Source organism: Plecotus auritus, assembly GCF_963455305.1.
Source record: "Plecotus auritus genome assembly, chromosome: 4".
NCBI classification, from domain to species: domain Eukaryota; kingdom Metazoa; phylum Chordata; class Mammalia; order Chiroptera; family Vespertilionidae; genus Plecotus; species Plecotus auritus.
In genome coordinates this window covers 39,867,882-39,893,781 of record NC_137775.1, presented here as the reverse complement: position 1 = coordinate 39,893,781, position 25,900 = coordinate 39,867,882, and the positions used below count along the sequence as shown (strand labels likewise).

General features: G+C 42.8%; 1 protein-coding gene across 1 annotated transcript in view; it reads left to right on the top strand.

Moving 5' to 3' along the window:
- The window catches only part of LOC308246680 (uncharacterized protein), a gene marked incomplete at both ends in the record, with an annotated part of 154,075 nt that overhangs the window by 8,824 nt on the left and 119,351 nt on the right, over positions 1-25,900 (top strand). Inside the window, 5 exons of the mRNA XM_080665094.1 lie at positions 1,215-1,368; positions 2,388-2,545; positions 4,070-4,222; positions 12,255-12,356; positions 15,156-15,317. Coding sequence (XP_080521220.1) covers positions 1,215-1,368; positions 2,388-2,545; positions 4,070-4,222; positions 12,255-12,356; positions 15,156-15,317 — 729 coding nt within the window. The remainder of the gene's footprint in view (positions 1-1,214; positions 1,369-2,387; positions 2,546-4,069; positions 4,223-12,254; positions 12,357-15,155; positions 15,318-25,900) is intronic.

The following is a 25,900-nucleotide window of genomic DNA, read 5'->3' as shown; positions in this document are numbered from 1 at the left end:
CTTCACTACGCCCACAAGTCACGCCCACAAGCCAATCAGGAGCGAGTATGAAAATTAACCCAACAAATATGGTGGCGGCCATGGAGCTGGAGCAAGCAGGAGGCTTGGGTTGCCCCCGGCGATGGAAGAAGCCAAGCTTCCTGCCCGCCCTGGCCGGCCCTGGCCTCAGCTCAAGGCTACAAAGTTTCAATTATAGAAGATAAATAAATCCCAGATACCAGGGCCTCCGCTTGGGTTGCCGGGGTGTGTGTGGCTGGCCTGCAAACCACCACAGGCCCCTCGCTTAGGCTGCCCCATGCCCCAAGGGAACCCCCACCCTGATCTGGGACACCCTTCAGCGCAAACCAGCTGGCCCCCACCCATGCACCAGGCCTTTATCCTATCTAATGAAAGAGTAATATGCAAATTGACCATCACTCCAACGCACAAGATGGCTGCCCCCATATGGTCAAAGATGGCTGCCCCCATGTGGACACAAGATGGCCACCACAAGATGGTCAGTAGGGGAGGGCAGTTGGGAGGGACCAGGCCTGCAAGGGAGGGCAGTTGGGGGTGACCAGGCCTGCAAGGGAGGGCAGTTAGGGGCAATCAGGCTGGCAGGGGAGCAATTAGGCATCAATCAGGCTGGCAGGGAAGTGGTTAGGGGGTGATCAGGCTGGCAGGCAGAAGCAGTTAGGGGCAATTAGAAAGGCAGGCAGGTGAGCAGTTGGGAGCCAGCAGTCCTGGACTGTGAGAGGGATGTCCGACTGCCCGTTTAGGCCAAATCCTACTGGGATCGGGCCTAAACGGGCAGTTGGACACCCCTCGAGGGGTCCCAGATTGTAGAGGGTGCAGGCTGGGCTGAGGGACACCCCCCCCCCATGCACGTATTTTGTGCACCGGGCCTCTGGTCCGCTCATAAGTCTGGGTCCCCCACTGGAGTGTGAACTCTTTGAGGTTAGCCCAGGCCTTATTCATTTTTGTGTCCCTTCCACCTCACACAGTACCTTGTCCATTATGGGTGCTTGATCAATGTAGAGCTGCCTAAAGGTTAAGGTCAATTAGAGCTGGGCCTCCCAGCTCCAGATTTTGCCTCTCATGATTGGACAGGTTACTGAGGCCCACCTCCACCTCCCTGTCCTCTGTCAAAGCAAAATGCTGCTCCTGAACCAAAATCTGGGAGCTTCTGTGAGAACTGAGTTGATGTGCAGTCTCTTGGTTGTGCCCTTCTGTAGGCCCTCCAGTATCTGCCCATCTCCAACGTGCTGCGTGTGGCTGTTGACGGAGCCTCTGAGGTTGGTCAGGAAAATGAAAAGGTCCACGCCAATGACACCAATCCTGACATCCAGGGGTCTGCATCTCCAGGCCCTAGGGATACCAGCGTTTCTGGTAAGAAATTAGTCTCCTTTCCCTGAGAGTAATGTGGAGGAAAGGAGATTGTGATTTTCCACGTGTGCTGTTCAGGTGCTGTTTTGTCACATGAACTTGCTTGAAAATTTTCTATTTACCAAAAAGTTATATCACCTCAATAAATAAGTGTTAACTTGTGGAAATAAAAATAACCAACACTTCTCTTAGACATTATTATCTCCATCTTTATAACTAGCAAAGTAAGAGAGGGAGAGAAAAAAAAATGAACTTGAAGTCAGGAGTACTGAGCTCTAGACTGTTTCTTTTGTGGCCTCACTGTGGCCTGCAAGTTTAAGTCATTTTCTCTGCTTTGCCCTCAATTTACTCGTCTCCAAAATAAACCTTTCATATTACATGAACTTTAAGATTTCTTTCATTTTTAAGGTTACATGATTTTAAAAGACTTTCCTTATTTGAATCAGTAGTCTTCCTGCCCTTGCCTTGTGTTCCAGATGGCTACGAAACCTGATCAGGGTTCTCTGAGTGATGTGTTTGCTTTAGGGTATAGACCTGGTGCATCGAGAGAAGCAGCCAACCCAGTGGGGAATCAGAGATGGCGTCTCAAAGGAGGAGAGTCCAAACGGGGTACTTGTAGAGATGAGTAGGAGTGAGCAGGTGAAAGGAGGTGAAGACTCCCACCTTCTTCTAATTTTTTGGTTAACTCAGAAATCATCCTCTTCGTTTCCCAGGAAGGACCACAAGTAGTTCTGCTCCCACTTAGTCATTCCCCAGAGGCTCTGTTCTGTCTCTCTTGCAGGCTGTGAGAGGGGGGAGGAGCCTGGCTAGCTCATCTAGAAGCCAGAACCAGGAGTTTGTCCAACAGCCCTGGCCCAATGGGGTGCACTCTGTACATTGTGGCCGAGAAGGGCAAGGAGCAGAATGGCCCTCCCCACCGCAGAGGAGGCTCTGCCTCCAGCTACCTCAAAGGACCCTCCCATTTGTCTTCCTGTCTGGTGTTCATTGGTCTTCATATTACTGATTTTGGATTTTTTTTTCAGGGCCAATGAGACCTGAAGCCGCGTTTGTCCTGCCCCAACACACAACAGAAACAGAAGAACTGAAACCTCAGCTCAGGCTCCTGCTCTCTCATTTCAATATCCCATATGACGTAGAGGAGCTGAGGGGTGCTGCTAAGGAGACAGAACTGTTTTTCTTGGTACTTGATGGACTCTTTCTTAATTTGAATATAAGTATCCGTGAAAGACAACACTAGTATTTGCCACAAAGTTGGATATTTATGCTGCCACAATTGTTTTTAGAGTGATAAAATATAATAGTAATAGGTGAGATTTAGATTAGCAGTTTAACTTGCTCTCAATAAAAGTAATGGCACCCTTGACTATCCAACCCAGATGATTTGTAGGATTTATTTTTCTGCAGAATTTAAAGTAAAAGGTAGGTTCTAGTCCATAGTAGATGATATAAATGTAGCCAAGATTTGGCAAATTTGCATGGTGGAGTTGTCTAGTGTCTAAAAGCCAGCAATTCTCAGAATGTGTTGCAATAACTTTCCTATTGGCAAAATGCTTTATATTCAATAAAAAGAAAAAGTTTGCACCCTAGCCCTAGTCTAGCACCGTCTCATTGAACTTCCTGCACTGAGGGATAAGACCGATATCTGGTCCTTTGAGTATGTTAACCACTAGTCACATGTGGCCATTGAGTACTTGAAATGTGGGTAGCATAAATGAGGAACTAAATTTTAGATTTTATTTAATTTTAATGAATTTACATTTAAATGTTGAACAGTCACACATGGCTAGGAGCAGCCATATTGGACAGCACAGCCTGGGAGGCACCGGCATTAACTGGAGGAATCTTTAGCTCTGTGACTCATTGAACTCGCTCTGTTATTCCTACACCTTTATTGAGGCCCTAGTATGTGCCAGCACTGTGGTAGATTCTGTGTGTGTGTGTGTGGGGGGGGGGGGGGGGTGATAAAATATACATAGCATACGATTTTAACCATTTCTAAGTGTATAGTTCAGTGACATTAAGTACATTCACACTGTTGTATAGCCATCACCATATGGTAGGTTCTTGAGATTCAAGAAGCTTATCGTGTAGTGAGGAAATCATGATACAGTGTGGCCAGTGCAACGATGAAGGCACCACCACAGGCTCGGTGGGCCTTGGCCCACTCTGGAGAAGGGAGGAAGAAGGACTGGCATTTTGGCAGTAGGAAGTTATGTCACAGCAAGCATTGGCAGCCTCAGTCTGAAAGTGAGATGTGCAGGGGTTGGCTGAGGTACCTTTAAGAGTTTTAACAGGTCCTAGTATCTGCACCCTTTTCTCTAGCAGCATCCTGGTCAGCATCCTGGTCAGGCTCAGGCTAGCCCTGAGATTTTCTAGTTTACCAGGTGGCCAGAAATAGTGAATGTATTTCCAAATCTAGACCCCTTTTAGGGTCTGGCTCAAAATACATTCAAAGAAATATATGATCCCCAATCTTTGGAACAGATATTCAGAACAAAGAAAACACACACACAATTATAGTAATGAGCTGACTGAATACATGTGCCTCACAGATATATACGTTTAAGGTCCTGTTATTGTCATGAGTCATGTTTTATCAATTAGTTTCAAAGACAGTAGCTGTCTTTGAAATTACCTATAATCTAACACTCCCCCCCCCCCCATCCCCGACCTCAGTTTCTACTCTCTCCTTAATTCTGTTTAGGTTTCCCAAAAATTTCAAAGCATCTTCAAAGAGCAACAGAGAATGCAAACGTTTCCAGACTATGATATTGGGACAGCTAAAGTGGAGAACTGGGGTTTGGCAGGACCTGGGATGGCTATGAAAAAGAGAGCCAACTGGATTTCCTTTATAAAGGTAAACAGACCTTGGCGATGGTGACCTGCCTGTCTGTGATGTCAACAGTGTTGCCAAGTACCCTCCAAGCAGGCCAGGCAACCTGGCAGCACCAGGTCATCAGGTCCCTGTTGTCCCCTCTCCTCGTTCCCTCAGAAAATTGTCCCCTAGGACATAGGGTCAGTGCCTTCGTCTCCTCAGGAGAGGCAGCTCAGAGAATCTGGTCTTGTGTGCCAGGATCGCCCAGCTCCCTCCTGCCTCGGGTCTAGGTTGAAGCTAGCCACTCTGCTCTGCCTTTTCTGGAAGTTCCCCCTACCATACCTCTCCCTGTTGGATACCCTCCCTTCTTGTTGTTAGTCATCTTGCCTACTGGGCTACAACAAAGAATAACACTTGAGGGTATAATTAATTTGTGTAAATCCAGCTTTTTAAGCCAAAACTATTGACTGACTACATACTGTGTGTCAGGCATGGGCCTGGGTGCTGGAGACACACAATTCACAAACAATAAACAAGTTAGCAGATTAACTGAAATGATTTTAGGTAATGATAAGTACAGTCCATTCTTGTTATTTAGGATAATTATGTTCCATAAAGTTGCCACAAATATTATGGAATTAAAATTGAACTGATATGAGGAAGATGGCGACCGGCAGGAAGGTAGGGAGGGTGAGAGTGTGATAGAATGAGGGAAGCACAGAGGAGAGTGTAGACGTGTGTGGTGTGTGTGTGTATGAGCAAGGGACAGTTAGATTCTGCAGGTCCTCCAAGGGGCTGCCAAACCGGGCAGTCTTAGATGGCGGAGCCCCGCACACAAAGCAGACACTTCTGGGAGGCCATTGTGGGCACAGAGACCACGCCATCTTGAGAAACAGAGCTGCTTGAGACTAGGATCCTGGCCTCAGCACCACCCAGTTTTGTCTCAGAGACAAACCAGGACCCTGCAGCCACTGGGGACAGAGAACTGCGACCACAGCTTCAGACCAACAGACAACAAGAATCCAGACTTCCCGGCCGCAGATTTCTGTGAGTCAAAGAGCCTATCCTCCTCCCCGCAGGATTGCAGATAGCGCCATAGTAACTGATAGACCCGCCCCTCGCTCAGGCTGCAGCGCCCCTACGGGAATTTGAGCTTGCGCACGCACAGAGCCTGGAATCTGCTCCCCGCTACACAATCGGGTGACCAAACCCGAAGCCCACGCGGGGCGGCAGTGCCACTTGACTTCGATTCTGGGCAAACGCATAAGGAAGTCTGTTTTCCACAGCACACACGGAAGTCTGTTTTCCACAGCACACACGGAAATCTGTTTTCCACAGTGTAGGCACGCCACAGTGCTACTGTGCAACCCAGTCCCCCATGGTGACCAGGACCCAGATTCTCCCGGAAAGAGGCAGCACTGAGCACCACTGACTTGACTCTGTTTCTTACCGTGTGTGCCTGGGATCCCTGACTCACAGCACATTCACACTAAGAGCCAGTGATTCCAATTCTTGGTGCATGCGTTCACGGGGACCCTGATTCTCAGCGAGAAGCCACACGAGGCAACAGAGACTCTGATACTCGATTCTTGTTGCAGACACAGGGAAACTCTGACTCCTGGCACATGCTAGGGGAGGGACTCATTTTTGGCACATGCCAACAGCGTAGTGCAGGCGGGGTCCATGATTCTAGGTGCGAACACGAGACCACATTGAATGCTGGTAACACTGACCCTGGGTGAGCCTGGTTCCCACCAACCCACGGCAGCCACATGTCCTAGTGTCAGAGCACTTCAGTGACACTCAGGTAGTGTGAAGCTCCCATGGCACATGGCCCAGGTCCAAGCAACTTGAAGTTTGAACCTTCTGGTGATGGTCAGAATGGGGATATGACACAATCCCCAGAGGAAAGAAAATGAGGAGTCACCAAGAAAGGAAATTAGTGAAACTGAAGCATGCAACATGACCGAAAAAGAATTCAGAGTAATGGTCGTGGAATTCTACATCAGATGGATGAGGAAATCAACAACCTATGCAAGAATCAGGAAGAAATGAAAAGTGATATAGCTACAATCAAAAACACCATGGAAAGTTTCAACAGTAGAACTAGAAGAAGCAGAGGACCGAACTAGTGAGTTAGAAGATCAGGTACAGAAACAAGCCCAATCTGAACAGCAACTGGAGAAAAAAATTAAAAAGCACGATGAAAGCCTTAGGGAGCTTTGGGACAACATGAAACGAAGTAACATATGTATAATAGGGCTGCCAGAAGGACAAGAGCAGCAAGGATTAGAAAATCTATTTGAAGAAATAATGACAGAAAACTTCCCAGATATGGGGAAGAAAAAAGTTACACAAATACCGAGAGTCCCAAGCAGGATTAATCCCAAAAGATCCACACCAAGACACGTCATAATTTCAATGGCAAATATTAACAACAAAGAGAGAATCTTAAAGGTGGCAAGAGAGAGACAGAGGGTTACCTACAAAGAATCCCCCATCATATTATCAAATGATTTCTCAACAGAAACACATCAAGCTAGAAGGAAATGGAAGGAGGTATACAAAGTGTTACAAAGCAAAGGACTGAATCCAAGAATACTCTATCCAGCTAGACTATCTATCAAAATTGAAGGGGAAATCAGGAGCTTCTCAGACAAAAAAAAGGCTAAGGGAGTTTATCACCACCAAACCAGCAATGCAAGAAATGCTAAAGGGAATACTGTAAAAAGAAGAAATAAAAAGGTAGGAAGGAACACAGACACAAAAATAGATATGACTACAAACAAGTACCTTTCAATAATAACTTTAAACATAAATGGACTAAATGTTCCAATCAAAAGACATCGAGTGGCTGAATGGATAAAAAAACACGACCCATATATATGCTGTCTACAAGAGACCCACCTCAGAGCAAGGGACTCACACAGATTGAAAGTGAAGGGATGGAAAAATATCTTTCAGGCAAATGGAAATGAAAAAAAAAGATGGGGTAGCAATACTTATATCTGTCAAAATAGACCTCAAAGTGAAGGCCATAACAAGAGATAAGGAAGGCCACTTCATAATACTAAAGGGATCGATACAACAACAGGATATAACCCTGATAAACATATATGCACCCAATGCAGGAGCACCCAAATACATAACAAAACTCCTGGAAGATATCAAGGGAGAGATCAACAACAATACAATCATAGTAGCGGACTTTAATACACCATTGACATCACTGGATAAATCCTCTAGACAAAAAATCAGCAAAGACACAGCATTCCTAAATGACTCACTAGATCAGATGGACTTAATTGACATCTTCAGAACATTTCACCCCAAAGCTGCAGAATATACGTTCTTCTCAAGTGCACAGGGGACATTTTCAAAAATAGACCACATACTGGGTCACAAGCAAAGTCTCCCCAAATTCAAGAAGATTGAAATCATACCAAGCATCTTTTCAGACCACAATGCCATAAAATTAGAAATAAACTACAATAAAAACAATCCAAAAATCTCAAACACTTGGAAGCTGAATAGCAAGCTATTAAATAATGACTGGGTTACCAATGAGATCAAAGAAGAAATTAAAAGCATCCTGGAAACTAATGACAACAAAAACACAACAATCCAAAATCTATGGGACACAATGAAAGCAGTCCTGAGAGGGAAGTTCATAGCTCTACAGGCCTACCTCAAAAAGCAAGAAAAAAATGGTAGTAAATCATCTAACTCTACAACTCAAAGAATTAGAAAGAGAGCAACAAGAAAAGCCCAGAGTGAACAGAAGGAAGGAGATAATAAAGATCAGAGTGGAGATAAACGACATAGAGACAAAAAACAAAAAAATCAATGAAACCAAGAGCTGGTTCTTTGAAAGGATAAACAAGATTGATGAACCTCTAGCCAGGCTCACCAAGAAGCAAAGAGAGAGGACCCAAATAAACAAAATCATAAATGAGAGAGGCGAAATAACAACAGACCCCACAGAAATACAAAGGATTGTTAAAAAATACTATGAACAACTCTACTCCAACAAACTAGACAACCTGGAGAAAATGGACATATTCCTAGAAAAATACAACCTTCCAAAACTCAATCAGGAAGATTCTAAAAATCTCAATAGGCCGATAACTATGGATGAAATTGAAGCAGTCATCAAAAAGCTCCCAGCAAACAAAAGCCCGGGGCCAGATGGCTTCACAAGGGAGTTATATCAAACATTCAAGGAAGAACTAAAACCTATCCTCCTCAGACTATTCCAAAAATTTTAAGAGGAAGGAACACTTCCAAGCTCATTCTATGAAGCCAACATCACCCTAATACCAAAACCAGATAAAGACAACGCAATGAAAGAGAATTATAGGCCAATATCCCTCATGAACATAGATGCCAAAATCCTCAACAAAATTCTAGCAAATCGGATTCTGCAATACATCAGAAAGATCATATACATCAGAAAGACCATGACCAAGTAGGATTTATCCCGGGGATGCAGGATGGTACAATATCCACAAATCAATAAATGTGATACATCACATAAACAAACTGAGAGATAAAAAAAATCACATAATCATTTCAATTGACACAGAGAAAGCATTTGACAAAATCCAACACCCCTTCTTGATAAAAACTCTCAGAAGGATCATACCTCAACATAATAAAAGCCATATATGAAAAACCCACAGCCAACATCATACTCAATGGACAAAAACTAAAACCATTTCCCCTAAGAACAGGAACAAGACAGGGATGCCCACTCTCACCACTCCTGTTCAACATAGTACTGCAAGTACTAGCCATTGTGATCAGACAAGGAGAAGAAATAAAAGGCATCCAAATTGCAAAAGAAGAAGTAAAACTGTCCTTATTTGCAGATGACATGATATTGTTCATAGAAAACCCTAAAGACTCCATCAAAAAATTATTAGACTTAATAAATGAATTTGGCAATGTAGCAGGATACAAAATTAATGCCAAGAAATCTATGGCATTTCTTTACACCAATAGTAACTTATAGAAAGAGAGACTAAAAAAGCAATCCCATTTACCATCACACCAAAAAAATTAAGATACATAGGAATAAACTTAACTAAGGAGGTAAAAGACCTATATGTGAAAAACTATAGGACACTAAAAAAAAGAGATAGAGGAAGACATAAACAAATGGAAGAACATACCATGTTCATGGATTGGTAGAATCAACATCATCAAAATGTCCATACTACCTAAAGCAATCTACAGATTCAATGCAATCCCCATTAAAATACCATATTTCACAGACCTACAATGAACTTTCCAAAAATTCATCTGGAATAAAAAGAGACCCCGAATAGCTGCAGCAACCTTGAGAAAGAAGAACAAAATAGGTGGAATCTCAATACCAGATATCAAGCTGTATTACAACGCCACTGTTCTTAAAATAGCCTGGTACTGGCATAAGAACAGACATATAGATCAATGGAATAGAATAGAGAACCCAGAAATCGACCTAAACCACTATGCCCAATTAATATTTGACAAAGGAGGCATGAACATAAAATGGAGTCAACACAGTCTCTTCAACAAATGGTGTTGGGAAAATTGGACAGATACATGCAAAAAAATGAAACTAGACCACCAGCTTACACCATACACAGAAATAAACTCAAAATGGATAAAGGACTTAAACATAAGACGGGAAACCATAAAAATACTAGATGAATCCACAGGCAGCGAAATCTCAGACATATGCCAAAGGAACTTCTTCACCGATACTGCTCCTAGGGCAATGGAAACTAAAGAGAAAATAAACAAATGGGACTACATCAAAATAAAAAGCTTTTGCATAGCAAAAGAAACCAGCAACAAAACAACAAGAAAGCCCACTGCATGGGAGAACATATTTGCCAATGTCATCACCGATAAGGGTTTAATCTCCAACATTTACAGGTAACTCATACAACTTAACAAAAGGAAGATAAACAATCCAATCAAAAAATGGGCAAAGGACCTAAATAGACACTTTTCGAAGGAGGACATAAGGAAGGCCAAGAGACATATGAAAATATGCTCAAAGTCACTAATTATCTGAGAGATGCAAATCAAAACAACAATGCGGTATCATCTCACACCTGTCAGAATGGCTATCATCAACAAATCAACAAACGACAAGTGTTGGCGAGGATGCGGAGAAAAAGGAACTCTTTTGCACTGCTGTTGGGAATGCAGACTGGTGCAGCCACTGTGGAGAACAGTATGGAGTTTCCTCAAAAAACTAAAAATGGAACTCCCATTTGACCCAGTGATCCCACTTCTAGGAATATATCCCAAGAAACTAGAAACACCAATCAGAAAGGATATATGCACCCCTATGTTCATAGCAGCACAATTTACCATAGCTAAGATTTGGAAACAGCCTAAGTGCCCATCAGCAGATGAGTTGATTAAAAAGCTGTGGTACATCTATACAATGGAATACTATGCTGCAGTAAAAAAGGAGTTCTTACCATTTGCAGCAGCATGGATGGAATTGGAGAGCATTATGCTAAGTGAAATAAGCCAGTCAGAGAAAGATAAATACCACATGATCTCACTCATTTGTGGAATATAATGAACAACATAAACTGATGAACAGGGACAGATCCAGAGACAGAGAAGCATCTATCAGACTGCCAAACCTCAGAGGGAAGATAGGGGAGGGTGGGGGAAAGGAGGAGAGATCAACCAAAGGACTTGTATGCATGAATATAAGCCTAACCAATGGACACGAACACCAGGGGGGTGAGGATATGAGTGGGGGGGGGACAGTTGGGGGGCTAATGGAGGGATGAGGACACGTGTAATACCTTAATCAATAAAGAAATTTAAAACTGAACTATTGCTCATAGGGAAAATACAGGATTAGGTTCATCAATTGATCAAGACATAACCTTATTTTATGTGCATTTTTGTTTAAAGACACTATTTAATATGTGTTGTTGATTCATTAACATTGAACTCATGGCCAACAACACTATAACTCATGCCTGAACGAAGCTTACCAAAGCTCATGTTTCTTCTATAAGACACATCACTGCCTCCTATACCTAGGAACACTGGGCAGAGCTTCAGTACTATGCTTGGGGGCTATTTTAAACAGTGCAATCACCAACAAAAAGCACAAAAGTATAAAAATGGGGCACTAAATAAACCACAAAAAGACACTTATTTAGTCTAAGGGCTGAAATAAGAAGGCAGAATATTGCCTTGTTTGACCTCAGCTGGAAATGTAGAGCTGGGCAACTCAAATTTTCACCGTTCCGTGCACGTCCATGAAGGAGCAGGAAAGTTCTGCTGGTATTAATTTTGGGGGTTACAAATAAAATTTAGTGAATAGGCAAGTTTGAAAACACGAAGTCCATGAATAATGAGGAGTTGAACCTCATTATTCATGGATTATGCATTCATGTATTATGTATTCATGTATTATGAAGAAAGGAAAAGTCTTAAGTGATAAAGATGGATGGGAGAAAAGGGGAGAAATCATTACTCCTTAGTCTGGGGCTTGAGCAAATAAGTGGTTGGTGTAGGGGAAGCCATACCTTTTGTTTTAGATTGTTACACAGGCCAACTAAGTATAGGTATCAAGGAGATAGTTGGATATAACCGGCTGGAGCTTGAACTAGATATAAATTTAGAGAGTTATCCACATATTGGTTTACTTATTTAGCCATAGAACTAATTTTTGAAATACAGCTCGTTCATATGAAAGTTGAAGTTTTACATGTGCAGTCACAAGGAGTCTTTGTGAGTGGACTTCTCTTGCCCCATAAATCAAGTAAAATGCCCAACACTGATGGATTTAGGGTCCCTTCTGTTTGTGGATGGTACTCTATCATCCCAAATGGAGCTACTGCATCTCATAGGCAGGCACCAACAATCTCCCTCCGCAGACTTGTGAACCCACACAGACCCTTTCCAAGACTCACATACTCTAGTAAACTTTCTAGCACTGAGGCCAGATTCCTTTTCAGAAGGTCCTTGAATCTCTTTGCTTGCAACTTTCATAGAGAACCATTGTGTTGTGTTGTAACTTTATGTGAACATGTTTATACACTAGATTAAGCCAAAATGTGATCCTTGGCAAAAGAAGCTTTTGACCAAACTAAAAGAACAGAGAAGAATAGATGTATTAATGCAACTCCAAGCAAAGTTTTTGAAGGTAAGAAAATAATCATGTTCCCTATAGATAAAATTCTTACTAAAATTTTTCTCAGAAAAATTGAATTTTCTTTCCCTTTTAAAAATGTTATCCATGAATTTACTGTGAAGGCTTTGTTTGGAACTTTCTAATCTGATTACTAAACTTTTATAATCCTGTTAGCTTTCAGTAGAGAGTAACGATTGTCAAAAGAGTTGGATTATAGTCCAACTTTAGATTCTGCGTGATATTGATCTAGTCATATAACCTCCTCGAGTTTTAGTTTCTTCATCCGTGAAACAAAACTATTAGACTAAATTCTCATTTTTTTATTGTGTAAAAACACTTAACATAAAATTTATCATCTTAAGCATTCTATAGTTTAGTAGTATTCAGTATACTCACATTGTTGCAAAACATCTGCAGAATTTTTATTTTTATTTTGTGAAACTGAAAATCTGCACCTCCTATTAAACTAACTCTGGTATAGCCCTATGATGGGATAGCAGTCAGTTATAAAAAGAAACAAACTAGTTATATGCCCAAGAACATGGATGAATCGCTAAAGAACCATAATCCTATAAAGACTGTATGATTTCATTTACACAACACTCTTGGAATGACAAAACGATAGAAATGGAGAACAGATTCATGAATTCTATAGGTTAAGGAGAGATGGTGGGGAAGGGAAAGGAGTGTAACTTCAAAAGGAGAGATTCTTGTGGTGATGGGTCTGCTCTATATTTTGTGTGTATCAATGTCAATATCAAGTGATACTGTACAGTACTGTAGTTTTGCAAAATGTTAACATTGAGGGAAGCAAAGTGAAGGGTACATGGCCTGTCTTTATATTATTTTTTCCTTTTTCTTAAATTGCGGTTAAAATACACCATGAAATTTATCATTTTAACCCTTTTTAAGTGTACAGTTCAATGGTATAAAGTACATCCATATTGTTGTGCAACCATCACCACCATCCATATCCAGAACTCTTTAGATGTGGGAAAGCTGAAACTACTAGTATATACCCATTAAACAATTCCTCCATCCCCCAAGTCCCAGCAACCACCATTCTACTTTCTGTCTCTATGAGTTTGACTACTCTAGGTACTACATATTAGTGGGATCATAATATTTGTCTTTTTGTTTACTGACTAGTTTATTTTACCCCCTATAGTGTCCTCAAGGTTCATCCAAGTTGTTGAATATGTCAGAATGCTCTTCTTTTATTTATTTTTATTTTTTAAAATATATTTTTATTGATTTCAGAGAGGGAGAGAGATAGAAAACATCAATGATGAGACAGAATCATTGATTGGCTGCCTCCTGCATACCCCATGATGTGGATTGAGCCCACAACCTGGACATGTGCCCTGACCAGGATTTGAACTGTGACCTACTGGTTCATAAGTTGATGCTCAACCAATGAGCCACACTGGCCAGACTTGCCCATTTTTTAATTGGGTAATTTGTGTATTTTTGTTGTTGTTGTTGAGTTGTAGGAGTTTTTTATATATTCTGGGTATTAACCCCAGATATATTAATCAAATGTATAATTTGTAAATATGTTTTTTCATTCCATGGGTTTCCTTGTTACTCTGTTAATTGTGTATCCTTTTATGCACAGTTTATAAATTTAATGTAGTGACATTTGTCTCCTTTCACTTTTTTTTTGCCTGTGCTTTTGGGATCATAGCTAAGAAATCATTGCCAAGTTCAAAGTCATGAAGCTTTTACCTTGTTTCCTACTAAAAGTTTTATAGTTTTAGATCTTATATTTAGATTTTAATCCATTTTGAGCTAATTTTTGTATATGGTGGAGGATAAGGGTCCAACTTCATTATTTTGTATGTTATATCCAGTTTTCCCAACACCATTTGTTAAAGAAACTTTTTCTTCTCCATTGAGTGGTCTTGGCACCCTCATCTTAGATTATTTGATTATATAATTGAGGATTTATTTCTAGGCTCTGTATTCTAGTCCACTGGTCTAAATGTGTAATTTATGCCAGTACCACACTATTTTTACTATTGTAGCTTTGTAATATGTTTTAAAATCAGAAAATGTGAGTCATTCGATTTTTTCCCCCAAAATTGTTTTGGCTATTTGGGATTCTTTGAGATTCCAAATGAATTTTAGGATAAATTTTTCTATTCTAAAAAAAAAAAAAAAAAAAAATGCCATTAGGATTTTGATAGGGATCGACCTAAATGATCTCTGAGGTTTAGTGATATTAAAATGATTAAAACATGGTAACATGTGTATCACTAACGTAGTTTATCTCTGGAATTATTATTTCATTTTTTTACCTTTCAACGAGGAGAACGAACATTTATTCAGCACCTGCTACATGCCAGGCATTTTTGCAGCAATCCTGGGAGAGACATCCTTAGTGATCTTGTTAGGTTGACTTGTCCTGCTTTGCATTAAAAAGCCAGGACTCCAGCAGGGATGCAAGCCCAGGTCTGTGTCCTTACAAAGCCTGTGCTTTTCTCAGACTACCCAGCTGCTTCCTCCTCACCCACCTCCTGGCAGCTTTCTAACTGCAGACAGTTTGTACCCCAAATGGATAGGTGTTTCATTGGTGCCACAACACTTGTACTTAGGGGGTTGTAACAGAATTTTAAATGTGCTCTTATGTGTATTTGAATACTTATGGTGCTGAATGGATGAATATACCTAAAGGAATCATGATTTTTTTTAAATTGAATGAAGTCTCACCTGGAGCTTCTTTCTTATTCATGTTAACACGACCAAATTCTTGTGAGAAGAAGGGAATAACCCTTCTCCCAACCACGCCTTCTCCTCTGTGTTCTCAAGATTTCCAGCCCTGAGCGAGTAATGCAAGTGCTCCAAGATCACGCTGCAAAGACAGTCATGCTGGCTCCATCGCATCCCACTTCCGTGGCTTCTCAGGGTTTGCATCAATGCAACTATGACCGAATCTGGGAGGATATTTATAGTAACACCAACCTCTACCAGGTACCACAGGGGAAAATAACCAATAGACCCTTCTGTGCAATTCACCACCTGTATACCTTCAAAATTACTTTGGTAGTTTTTCAAAGTAAGTTTGAAAAACACTCAATTTCCTCCTCCTTCAAAAGGTTTTTCTCAATAGAACCAATCCTGTGAGGACCGCTTTCTGTCTAAACACTCACAATATTTATCAACCGTCCAACTCACTTGGTGTTTAGCTGGGCCTGAAGAAAGCGGAGGGTTAAAGGAAGTGGTGGTGGAGAGGGAAGTAGGAGCACAGTCTAGGAGGGAAGTATGAACAACAATGCAGAGGAGAGACTACACGTGGAGTGTTCAAATTTGGTGAAATGGAAGACTCATGTGGAAATAGAGTGAAGAGAAGTTTTCTTAGTGGGAGGAGCGGGCAGGTTGTAGTAGATGCATATAAGTTCCATAAGGAATGTGTGCAATATTATATACAAAGCTATATTTTTAGGAAGATTAACGTGGCAGCCCGGTGTTAATTGGATTGAAAGAGGGAGAAATTGAAGGCAGGGAGCTACTACATGGAATAGGCATGAATTTTGGCAAGGAAAGGGAGTTTCTACACAAACCTAGCGGGTATTTGTCTTCGCAATTGTACTATAGCATTTTGAAGCTATAATCTGCTATTGTTTGTTGCTCTATAAGAGAAGAGTTTTGTTTCATTTGCTTGCTTAAGATGAGAAAACTCAGTATGTTTATTTATGCTCTGAAGGGAAGGAACAGTGGAGAAGAAGAGATGGAAGATATGAAAAAGTAAATTTGAGACACAGATGGTCCTGGGGAAAAAGGGGGGGAGTGGGTGAAAAAAAACAAGTGGAGGAGTAATTTTGAGAAAGGGACAATGGCATCACTTCCATTGAGGTGGATGAGGTATGTAGAATTTTCTGGTGTTAAAAGATATTATGCAGGAGCTTGTGGATGACCTGCTTGCCTTGGAGAGCGAGGAGGAGAGGGAGAGGAAGAGGAAGATGTTCGGGTTAGTGAGGTAGAAGGTGAGCGTGGTGTGTGAGCAGGTATCAATGTGGGAAGTCACCAATGAGAGGAAAGCATAAGGATGACCATGTAGCTAAGAGGGCCCAGTTGCCATAAGAGGGCATGAACTTGCAGTGAGCCCACTCTGCATAATAATTCTATTACTTCTGTCCCTGAAGACAACTGTAGAGTGAATAAAAATGATACATAAAGTTGGAAGCACAGAGAAATTTAGTAGAATTCTAGAAAGAGAAGCACTGTCATGATCCACCATCCCAGGCTGTTTATGAGAGAAAGAGAAACCTGAAATGGGTTTAATGAGTTACAGACTGTCTGGAAGCTAACACAGAGGCGCACGCGCGCGCACACACACACACACCCCACAACTTCTGTAACTTTTTAATCTGCTTAGGCGAGGATCTAGAAAAGCTAATGAAAAATTAGCCACACAGATCAGGACGTGATGCAGCATCACAGCGTGGCTCTCCCGGCCCCTGGATTCCGGATAGTGCGTGCACCCATAGTGACGCTTTTCCCTCAGCTAGAATCCTGTCAGAGGTGAGAAAACAGCCAGATTCTCCCTATCCTATTGTCATTTCACAATCAGGTATATGTCACCATTCAGGAAGACCTTGTACTAACAAGAGACACTTAAAAACATCTGGCTCTTCTACTTCTTGAACCAAACTGATGGGGAAGAGGGTTGGGAGTAGGGAATGGGGGTGGGGTGGGGGTAAAGGGCAAAAGCAGACTCAGCCCAGGTATCTCGGAATAAGACCTCTGCCCCTGGCATCCTGGACAGACTGTTTCTTGATGCCGATGTAATCTTCCTTTATCTGGGAAGCTCTGGTATTCACATCTGAGGGTCTTCGTCACATATCTGTTTGCCTCCTTGGCTGAGAGGATAGGGAGAATTAAACTCCTGGGGGCTAAATGAGGGGGAAGGGAGGTGAATGTGAGGGAGAGGTGGGGGGGCAATGGAAGATGGAGTCAGAGAAAGAGAGCTTCATGTTTGAAATCATGGAGAAGTGCTGAGGTCCAGGCTGTGTTCGGACAGTTGTGGCAGTGCCCATGGGTACTGAGGGGACAAAGGAGGTTACCTCTGTGGGGTCACTGTGTCCGTGGAAAGCGAAAGGTGCATAGTGAGAGCAGGAGGTGATGGCTCAGGTGAATATGAAGAGGCAGAAAGCACTAAGTTAGAGCAACAGTGTGAGGAGCCCAGCCACACAGTGGCGAGAACTTCTTATTCTCTGCTACTGTTTCCCTCCCTTTGCAGAGAAATGGAAAGCCGGGGTATTAATAAAAGGCAATCTGTGCTTTCATCAAATCTGTTTTGAATTCAGTTGTCCAAATGTTTAAAAAGGAGAAAGAAAGAAAACCACTTCCCCTGGCTATTTACTGACTTGTAAATGTTGCTCTTGGAATTGACCAAAGGAAAAAAATGTGAGCACTGTGTTTTCAAGTTGGTTCATGGTAACTGGACCCTAAAGAGACTTAGCATACCTATAGGTTCTACAAGTGGAGCAAGAGGGGAGACATACACACACACAAATTACTAGTGTCGTGCAAGTTTTCCCCCAGTTTCTCATTCATTCATTCATTCAGTGATCATTACATAATGCTAGCTTTGTGCCAGGAATTGTGTTGGGCTCTGGAAATGGAACACATAATAAATGAGTGAACAAAGAAGAAAATCTACATCTCTAACTTGTGGGTGCCATGAAGAAATCCACAGGAGTAGAGGGCAATGGGGCAGAAAGGAACACCCACAGGTAGAGAGATGGGCCAAGATCTTTCAGAGTCAGGGACATCTGAGCTGAAATTTGATGAATGAGAAGGAGTTAGCCATGCAAACGGGCTGCAGAGGGCTTTCCAAGCAGGGATCAGAAAATAGCACAGCGCCCTAGCTGGTTTGGCTCGGTGAATAGAGCATCAGCCTGGGAACTGAAAGGTCCCGGGTTTCATTCTGGTCAAGGGCACATGCCCAGGTTGTAGGCTTGATCCCCTATAGGGAGTGTGCAAGAGGCAGCCAATCAATGATTCTCTCTCATCATTGAGGTTTCTATCTCTCCCTCTCCCTCTCTGAAATCAATAAAAATATACACTGAGTGGCCAGATTATTATGATCTCTGAACACATAATAATCTGGCCACTCAGTGTATATCCTATATAATAAAAGGCTAATATGCAAATTGTCCCCTTGACCAGGAGTTCGACCAGCAGGTAGGCCGGCCAACTGCCCATGTCCCCTCCCCCTGGCCAGGCTGGCTGGATCCCACCCATGCACAAATTCATGCACCAGGCCTCTAATATATATATATACTGTATGGCTAGATTATTATGCATTCAGAGATCATAATAATCTGGCCACTCGGTGTATTTTAAAAAGAAAATAGCACAGGTTTTAAGGAAGGAAATTCTAAGGCAGCAACCAATAGTTTTCTCTTTGCTTCACATTTTCCTGTGGGAGTTACTTGGTGACCTCCTCAAGTATTTCTTCCGCTTTGGTAGAGTCACTCTATAGAGTATGAGAGCACCAGTGGTCGCATGCTGCACTCTGAATGTTGAATGCTAGTCAGAGGAGATGAGGGTTAAGTAAAAGGTGGCAGCTGGGAGGGGTCACAGGAGTGGGGTATAAATTTTAAAGCTCCGTTGCTATTTTGCAAGCATGTAGCAGTCAAGTATGAATTTTAGCATCTGTATGCTGGTGAGCATCTTGATTCTGAAGTTGGCAAGTGATAACCAATCCCTCATGAAAAATAACTTTCTTAAGGGATGTCTGCATGAAGGAAAGCAAACCTCATAGGACTGTCCATTTTGACAGTTCTATGTCCTATTTGGGAGACTGTAAGCACTAATTGTAGTGCAACTTCAGAACAGTTTCTGATCAATTCTCAGTGAATACTGTTCACCAAAACCTTCCTTTAGGGAATTTTTAAAAATAAAAATAAATGTTTTATTTTAGAATAGTTTTAGGTTTGCAGAAAAGTTGCAAAGATAGTACAAAGAGTTCCCAAGTGTTCCTTTACCCCCTTTCTCCTATTATTAACATCTTGTATTACTACTAGAGGCCCAGTACATGAAAATCCGTGCACCTCTCCCTCACATTCACCTCCCTTCCCCCCTCATTTAGCCACCAGGAGTTTAATTCTCCCTATATCAACCATCCGTGCACTCGGGGGGTGGGGGGGGTCCCTCAGCCCAGCCTGCACCCTCTCACAGTCCAGGACCCCTCGGGTAGGGTCCCTAGGCCTGGCCTGAGATCAGGGACTATCAGAACTTTCCTTCCCCTGGCTGCAGGCAACTGGCCCACCCCCGCTGCTGCCGCTGCTTGCTATCTGTGCAGCACTGCCCCCGCTCCCCTGCCACCGGTGGCCTCCCTATGCAGGCGACAGGCTGGGGTACAATGACTTGGCTGGCCTGGGCCTCCCTCTTTCTTTGCTGGGGGGTGGGGCCAGCCCTGCAAGGGGCCATCTGCCTACCTGATCTCCCCTAACCGCTGATCTGCCTACCTGATCACCCCTAACCACTTGCCTGCCTACCTGATCACTGCTAACCACTCTGCCTGCCTGCCTGATTGCCCCTAACCACTTGCTTGGGGGTGGGGTCAGCCTGGCAAAGGGCCATCTGCCTACCTGATCTCCCCTAACAGCTGGCCTCCCTACCTTATCACCTCTAACCACTTGCCTGCCTATCTGATCACCCCTAACCGCTGGCCTGCCTACCTGATCGCCCCTAACCACTTGCCTGCCTACCTGATCTCCCCTAACTGCTGGTCTGCCTACCTGATTGCCCCTAACTGCTGGTCTGCCTACCTGATCACCCCTAACCGCTGATCTGCCTATCTGATCAGGCCTATCCACTCTGCCTGCCTGCCTGATTGCCTAACTGCTTGCTTGGGGGCGGGGCCAGCCGGCGAGGGGCCGTGGTGGTCTAGTCTCTGGTGGTTCCAGTCGTGACACCTCTGGCCTTTTATTTCATAGGATGGTACATTTGTCACACCTATGGAGCCAACATTGGTACATTACTGTTAACTAAACTCGACTTTTATTGGATTCACTGTTTTCTCCATCAATGTCCTTTTTGTGCTCCTGGATCCTATCCAGGGTACCACACTGCACATAATTATCACGTCTCCCCATTCTCCTCAGGTCTGAGCCAGGTCCTCAGTTTTTCCGTGTTTATCATGACCTTCACCGTCTTTAGGAGTACTGGCTAGGCAACCTGTAGAATGTTCCCTAATTTGAGTTTGTCTGATGTTTTTTCTCATGGTTACACTGAGGTTATAGGTTTGGGGGAAGAACATGCCAAGAGGTGAAGTGCCCTTCTTGTCATATCACATCAGGGGCAGACGCTATCAACATGACTTCTCTGGGGATGTTAATCTTGATCACGTGGTTTCCAGTTTTATCCACTGTAGAGTTACTATTTTTCTCTTTAAGTAGTTTTTTTTTATTAATTTTAAACTACAGAAGTAATAAATAAATGTCAAATAATTTTTCTCCGTATAAAAATTGACATCACTGAAAAGTTAATGCTTTAACTTTAATGGGGACTCAAATATTGGTCCCCATTCCACTTCCTCAGAGGTAAACATTGTTATTGCTCCGAGCCTTTTCAATACATTTACATCCATACATATGTCCCGATAAAAAAAATAGAGAGAGCGTATGCCCTGGCTGGTGTTGCTCAGTGGTAGAACATCAGCCTGCACTCTGAAGGATCATGGGTTCATTTCCCATTCAAGGGCACATACCTGGGTTGCAGGTTCACTCAGGAAAGTGTGTTGGAGGCAACCAGTCGATGTGTCTCTCTCACATGGATGTTTCTCTTTCTCTCTCTCTCCCCCTTTCTCCCTCCCTTCCACTCCCTGAAAATCAATGGGAAAAATATCCTTGGGTAAGGACTAACAAAAAATAAAATAAAAATAAATATATAGTACAATCCAGTTTTCTATATCAACCATCTGTCATACTCTATGGATATCTTTCTGTAACTTGCTTTTTTCACCCAACAATATGTTTTAGAGACCTGTCTCTCCTGTTCTCTTTAAATGCTGCATTATATGTTGTTGTATTCTACAGATCACATATTGGCTCCCTATGGATCCTTGTTGCCATTTTCCTCTTTATTAGAAACCCTGCCTACTAAACTTCCTTATACATGCCTCCTGTGCAATGTGTGTTTTATTAGAACAAATATTTAGAAATGGATTTTCTGATTCACAGAATGTGCACTTCAAAATTTTTATAGGTCCTGTCAATGTGGTATACCATGTTCCCCAACCAGCAACTTATGAGAGAACCTGTTTCCCACATCCATTTTAACACAATGTTTATCTAAACATTGATAATGTTTGTAATGTTTTTATGACAGTTTGAACTGGCCATTACTTACCATTTGCATCAAAGGCTGGCCACTCTTTTCTTTAAGCACAGTTCTAATTCCAGACTTGTGTAAAAATCTGGGTTTGGATGATGAAGAAAAAACTATCAAATTTACTTATAATTGTTAATTGAAAATAATGTGTAACTAGAAAGAGAGAATTCTGGTCCAAATGAACTGCACCTTTTGGATAATCTTTTTTTAGGTGGGGAAATGTAAGTAAAATAATTTAATTATAGTCCTGACCAGAGGAAATGGCCCAGCTAGCTCTGTGTGAAGCCTCCCAAATCTGTAATTCTGTTACATTGGGTTTCTTATGTCCAATGTCATTCACCAAGAAAACACATTTACTAAAATGTTTGTTTAGTGTACAAACATTAAATGCTGCTATTGACCATTGTATTTCTAAAGATATGGTTTAAAATGGTGATTTTTCTTAAACTTTATGGAGCAGTGAAGTGGCAGAAGATACTACACTCTTTGCCTCTTCTTTTGCTTTTTCTCACTGGTCACACCAAAGAGGGAGGGAGTGACAGCCGTTTCCCCATCTGTGCTATGCCCCCTCCATCTCCAGAGACAATGTGATGTAATGGGTATGTGGTGTGCTCTCACAGAAGTGGTGTTGTCCACAGTAGCACCAATGTGCAAGAACTTCAGGGAAACACAAAACAACGTTTTCCTGGTTTCCCTCATCAAATTTAATAGAACATTTAAAAACAAACACATTTTTAATGACAATAGTGCTATGTATTTATCATAGTAAATTTGTGAAATATAGAAAAGTTTAAGAAAGAAAATAAAAATCACCCATTATTTTACCACCTAAATAAAACAATGGTGTTAACATTTGGTGTATGTCCTTCTAGTCTTTTTATTCTGTGGATATACACAAGTAAGCTGCGGAGACATTGAGGAGAGGAATACATAACAGAATTACTTTTCCTCTTAGTATTTCTTCCACTCCACTACCACTGCCAATTTCCCAGAAGAAAATGAGATTTGCAATTAGTGGCAATCTCAGAACTGTTAACATATGTGAACTCAACCATGCTGACAAATACCCAGTTATGAGACCGAGCAGATGTCAAAGGATTTACCTACCCAGGAAGCCAGGATGCACACAGGTGGTGCTGACATTCTGGTTTCTGGTCAGCCGTGCTGCCAATCTGTGCTGTGGTCCAGTTCTCTCAGCGGTTCTCAACCTTTCTAATGCCGTGACCCTTTAATACAGTTCCTCATGTTGTGGTGACCCCCAACCATAAATTATTTTTGTTGCTACTTCATAACTGTAATTTTGCTACTGTTATGAATCATAATGTAAATATCTGTGTTTTCTGATGGTCTTGGGCTCTACAGCAGCAGTTCTCAACCTATGGGTCGCGACCCACAGGTTGAGAACTGCTAACAGGGTCGCCTAAGATCATCGGAAAACACAGATCCTATATAATAAAAAGAGTAATATGCAAATTGACCATCACTCCAACACACAAGATGGCTGCCCCCATGTGGTCAAAGATGGCCGCCACAAGATGGCCAGCAGGGGAGGGCAGTTGGGAGGGACCCAGGCCTGCAGGGTAAAGCAGTTGGGGGGACCAGGCCTGCAGGAGAGGGCAGTTAGGGGCTATCAGGCTGGCAGGGGAGCAGTTAGGCATCAATCAGGCTGGCAGGGGAGTGGTTAGGGGGTGATCAGGCTGGCAGGCAGGCGAGCAGTTGGGAGCCAGCAGTCCTGGATTGTGAGAGGGACATCCCTCGAGGGTCCCAGATTGGAGAGAGTGCAGGCTGGGCTGAGGGACACCCCCCCCACATGAATTTTGTGCACCGGGCCTCTAGTATTTACATAACGATTCATTAACAGTAGCAAAATTACAGTTATGAAGTAGCAACGAAAATAATTTTATGGTTGGGGTTCACCACAACATGAGGAACTGTATTAAAGGGTCGCGGCATTAGAAAGATTGAGAACCACTGTCTTAGGGGAATGCACTCATGGGCTTTGGCCTTTCCTGAGCAGTTTCCTTCTGTGGGCTGTGGTTGGTTCTGTTTTCCTGGAAGATGCTGGCCTACTCGCCCTAGCCTGCTGTGCCCCCTTCCTCTCTTCCTGGCAATCTGCTGGCCCAGCAGTGCTTTTGTGGTTTGTTCAGTCTTTCCTTCAAGTTCTTTCACTGCAATTTATGTCACTTTCTGTTCTTTCCTATATAATTCTGGGTAATTTTAGGAACAGCTGAAAATGTCACCGTGCCATCAGAGAAAGGCTGCGGCTCTGAGCTGGCCCTCTGGAGCCACACACATTGGGCCATGTCGAACTGCAACACCAGAGTGCCATAGGCTGGGAGGCAAAGGGCTTCCCTAGAGCACCTCTCACTCCTCACCCCAAATTCTGGGTCAAATAGCAACTGTCAAAGTTCATTTCCCTTCTTGGAGTATGTGCTTTCCTACAGACTAAAAAACACACACACACAACGGACATTCTCTTTATTTTGGGATAATGATCCTGTGTTTCCAGATTAAGGAACCGGAGTGTACCACAACACCTTCCAAGGCCTTTTCCAGTCCTAGGGTTGTGGTACGTTTACACAGAAATACACTGATGTGTACACTAACCCGGAACAGACAGGACCTTCTACCCACAGGCAGAACGGGAAGCCACTAATGACACCCGATCAGACAGCTTTCTCTCTCCCCTGCTCTTGCTGATATCCCTGTCCAAAATGTTCTTCCCACTGCCTGTCATAAAGGCTGGTAGTTTATCTTTAGAGTATTGGGGATTTTGTTACTTAAGATTAGGTTGGCTGTTGGTCATAGTTAGACACAAAATAACAGAAGATTAAAGGATATGAAAATTTCTTACCCTCCCTCAAGTTAACATCCAGGAGTAGGAAGTACAGAGCTGGTGTGACGACTTTGCTCCGTGGGTCCTCAGGGACCCATGCTCCTTCTATCCTGGAGTTCCAGCTAATGTAACTTCCATACCAACGATCAACCCCTGGTCTGAGATGACGCTTCAGCTGTCACGTTCATGTGCTAAGCAGCAGGATGGAGACTAGGGGTGGGGAAGCTGCCACTTCAGGGAAATGCCCAGAAGCTGCCATGTGGCATTTTTACGTTCGTTCCATTGGTCAGAACTTAGTCACATAGCTACACCTAGCTGCAGGAGAGGCTTGGAAATGTCATCTTTATCTGGGTGGCCATGTGCCAAGATAGATATTACATTACTGTGGGAAAAGAGGACAATGGATCTCGGGGAACAACCAGTAGTTTCTACCATTGTTGTAATATTAAGAACCCAAAATTAGAATAGAAGTAACCCAAAGGGCGGGGGGGTGGGGGGGGCTTCCAACCTTAGCCATTGCCACTCAGTGTTCTCAAGGGGATCGGTGTCACTATGAAAGATCACGGCTTCTGGGAATGGGAGTTGTGTCCAGAGACAGGCAGAGAGGGCCACTAAGAAAGGGGCTGCTCAGAGGGCCAGGGGCAGGACCATACACCAATATCACTTTCTTCCCAGTTTTCCTAGAGGCCCTGGGTGCATGACCTCATCCTTCTCAACATCCATCTCAACCTCATCCTCCTGATCACCCCCTAACCACTCCCCTGCCAGCCTGATTGATGCCTAACTGCTCCCCTGCCAGCCTGATCGCCCCTAACTGCCCTCCCCTGCAGGCCTGGTCCCCCTGGAAAGATGAATGTGGAAATTAGTGTATGGGGACTCCTTCCCCCTCCCTGCATGGGAGTCTGTGCTATGAGATTCTTTACCCTTCCCCACGTGGCAGTCTGTACTTGTTCTTCAATAAATTTCCACCTTTAAGGATATATGCACCCCTATGTTCATAGCAGCACAACTTACAATAGCTAAGATTTGGAAACAGCCTAGGTGCCCGTCAGCTGATGACTGGATCAGAAAACTATGGTACATCTACACAATGGAATACTATGCTGCCATGAAAAAGAAGGAATTAATACCATTTGTAGACACCTGGATGGAATTAGAGAACATTATGCTAAGTGAAATAAGCCAGTCAATGAAAGAAAAATACCACATGATCTCACTCATTTGGGGATAATGAAAAACATTATAAACTGATGAACAAAAAGATAGATACAGAGGCAGTAAAGCATCAAACAGAGTGTCAAATTACAGCGGTAAGGTTAGGGAGAGGTGGGGGAAATAAGAGATCAACTGAAGGACTTATATGCATGCATATAAG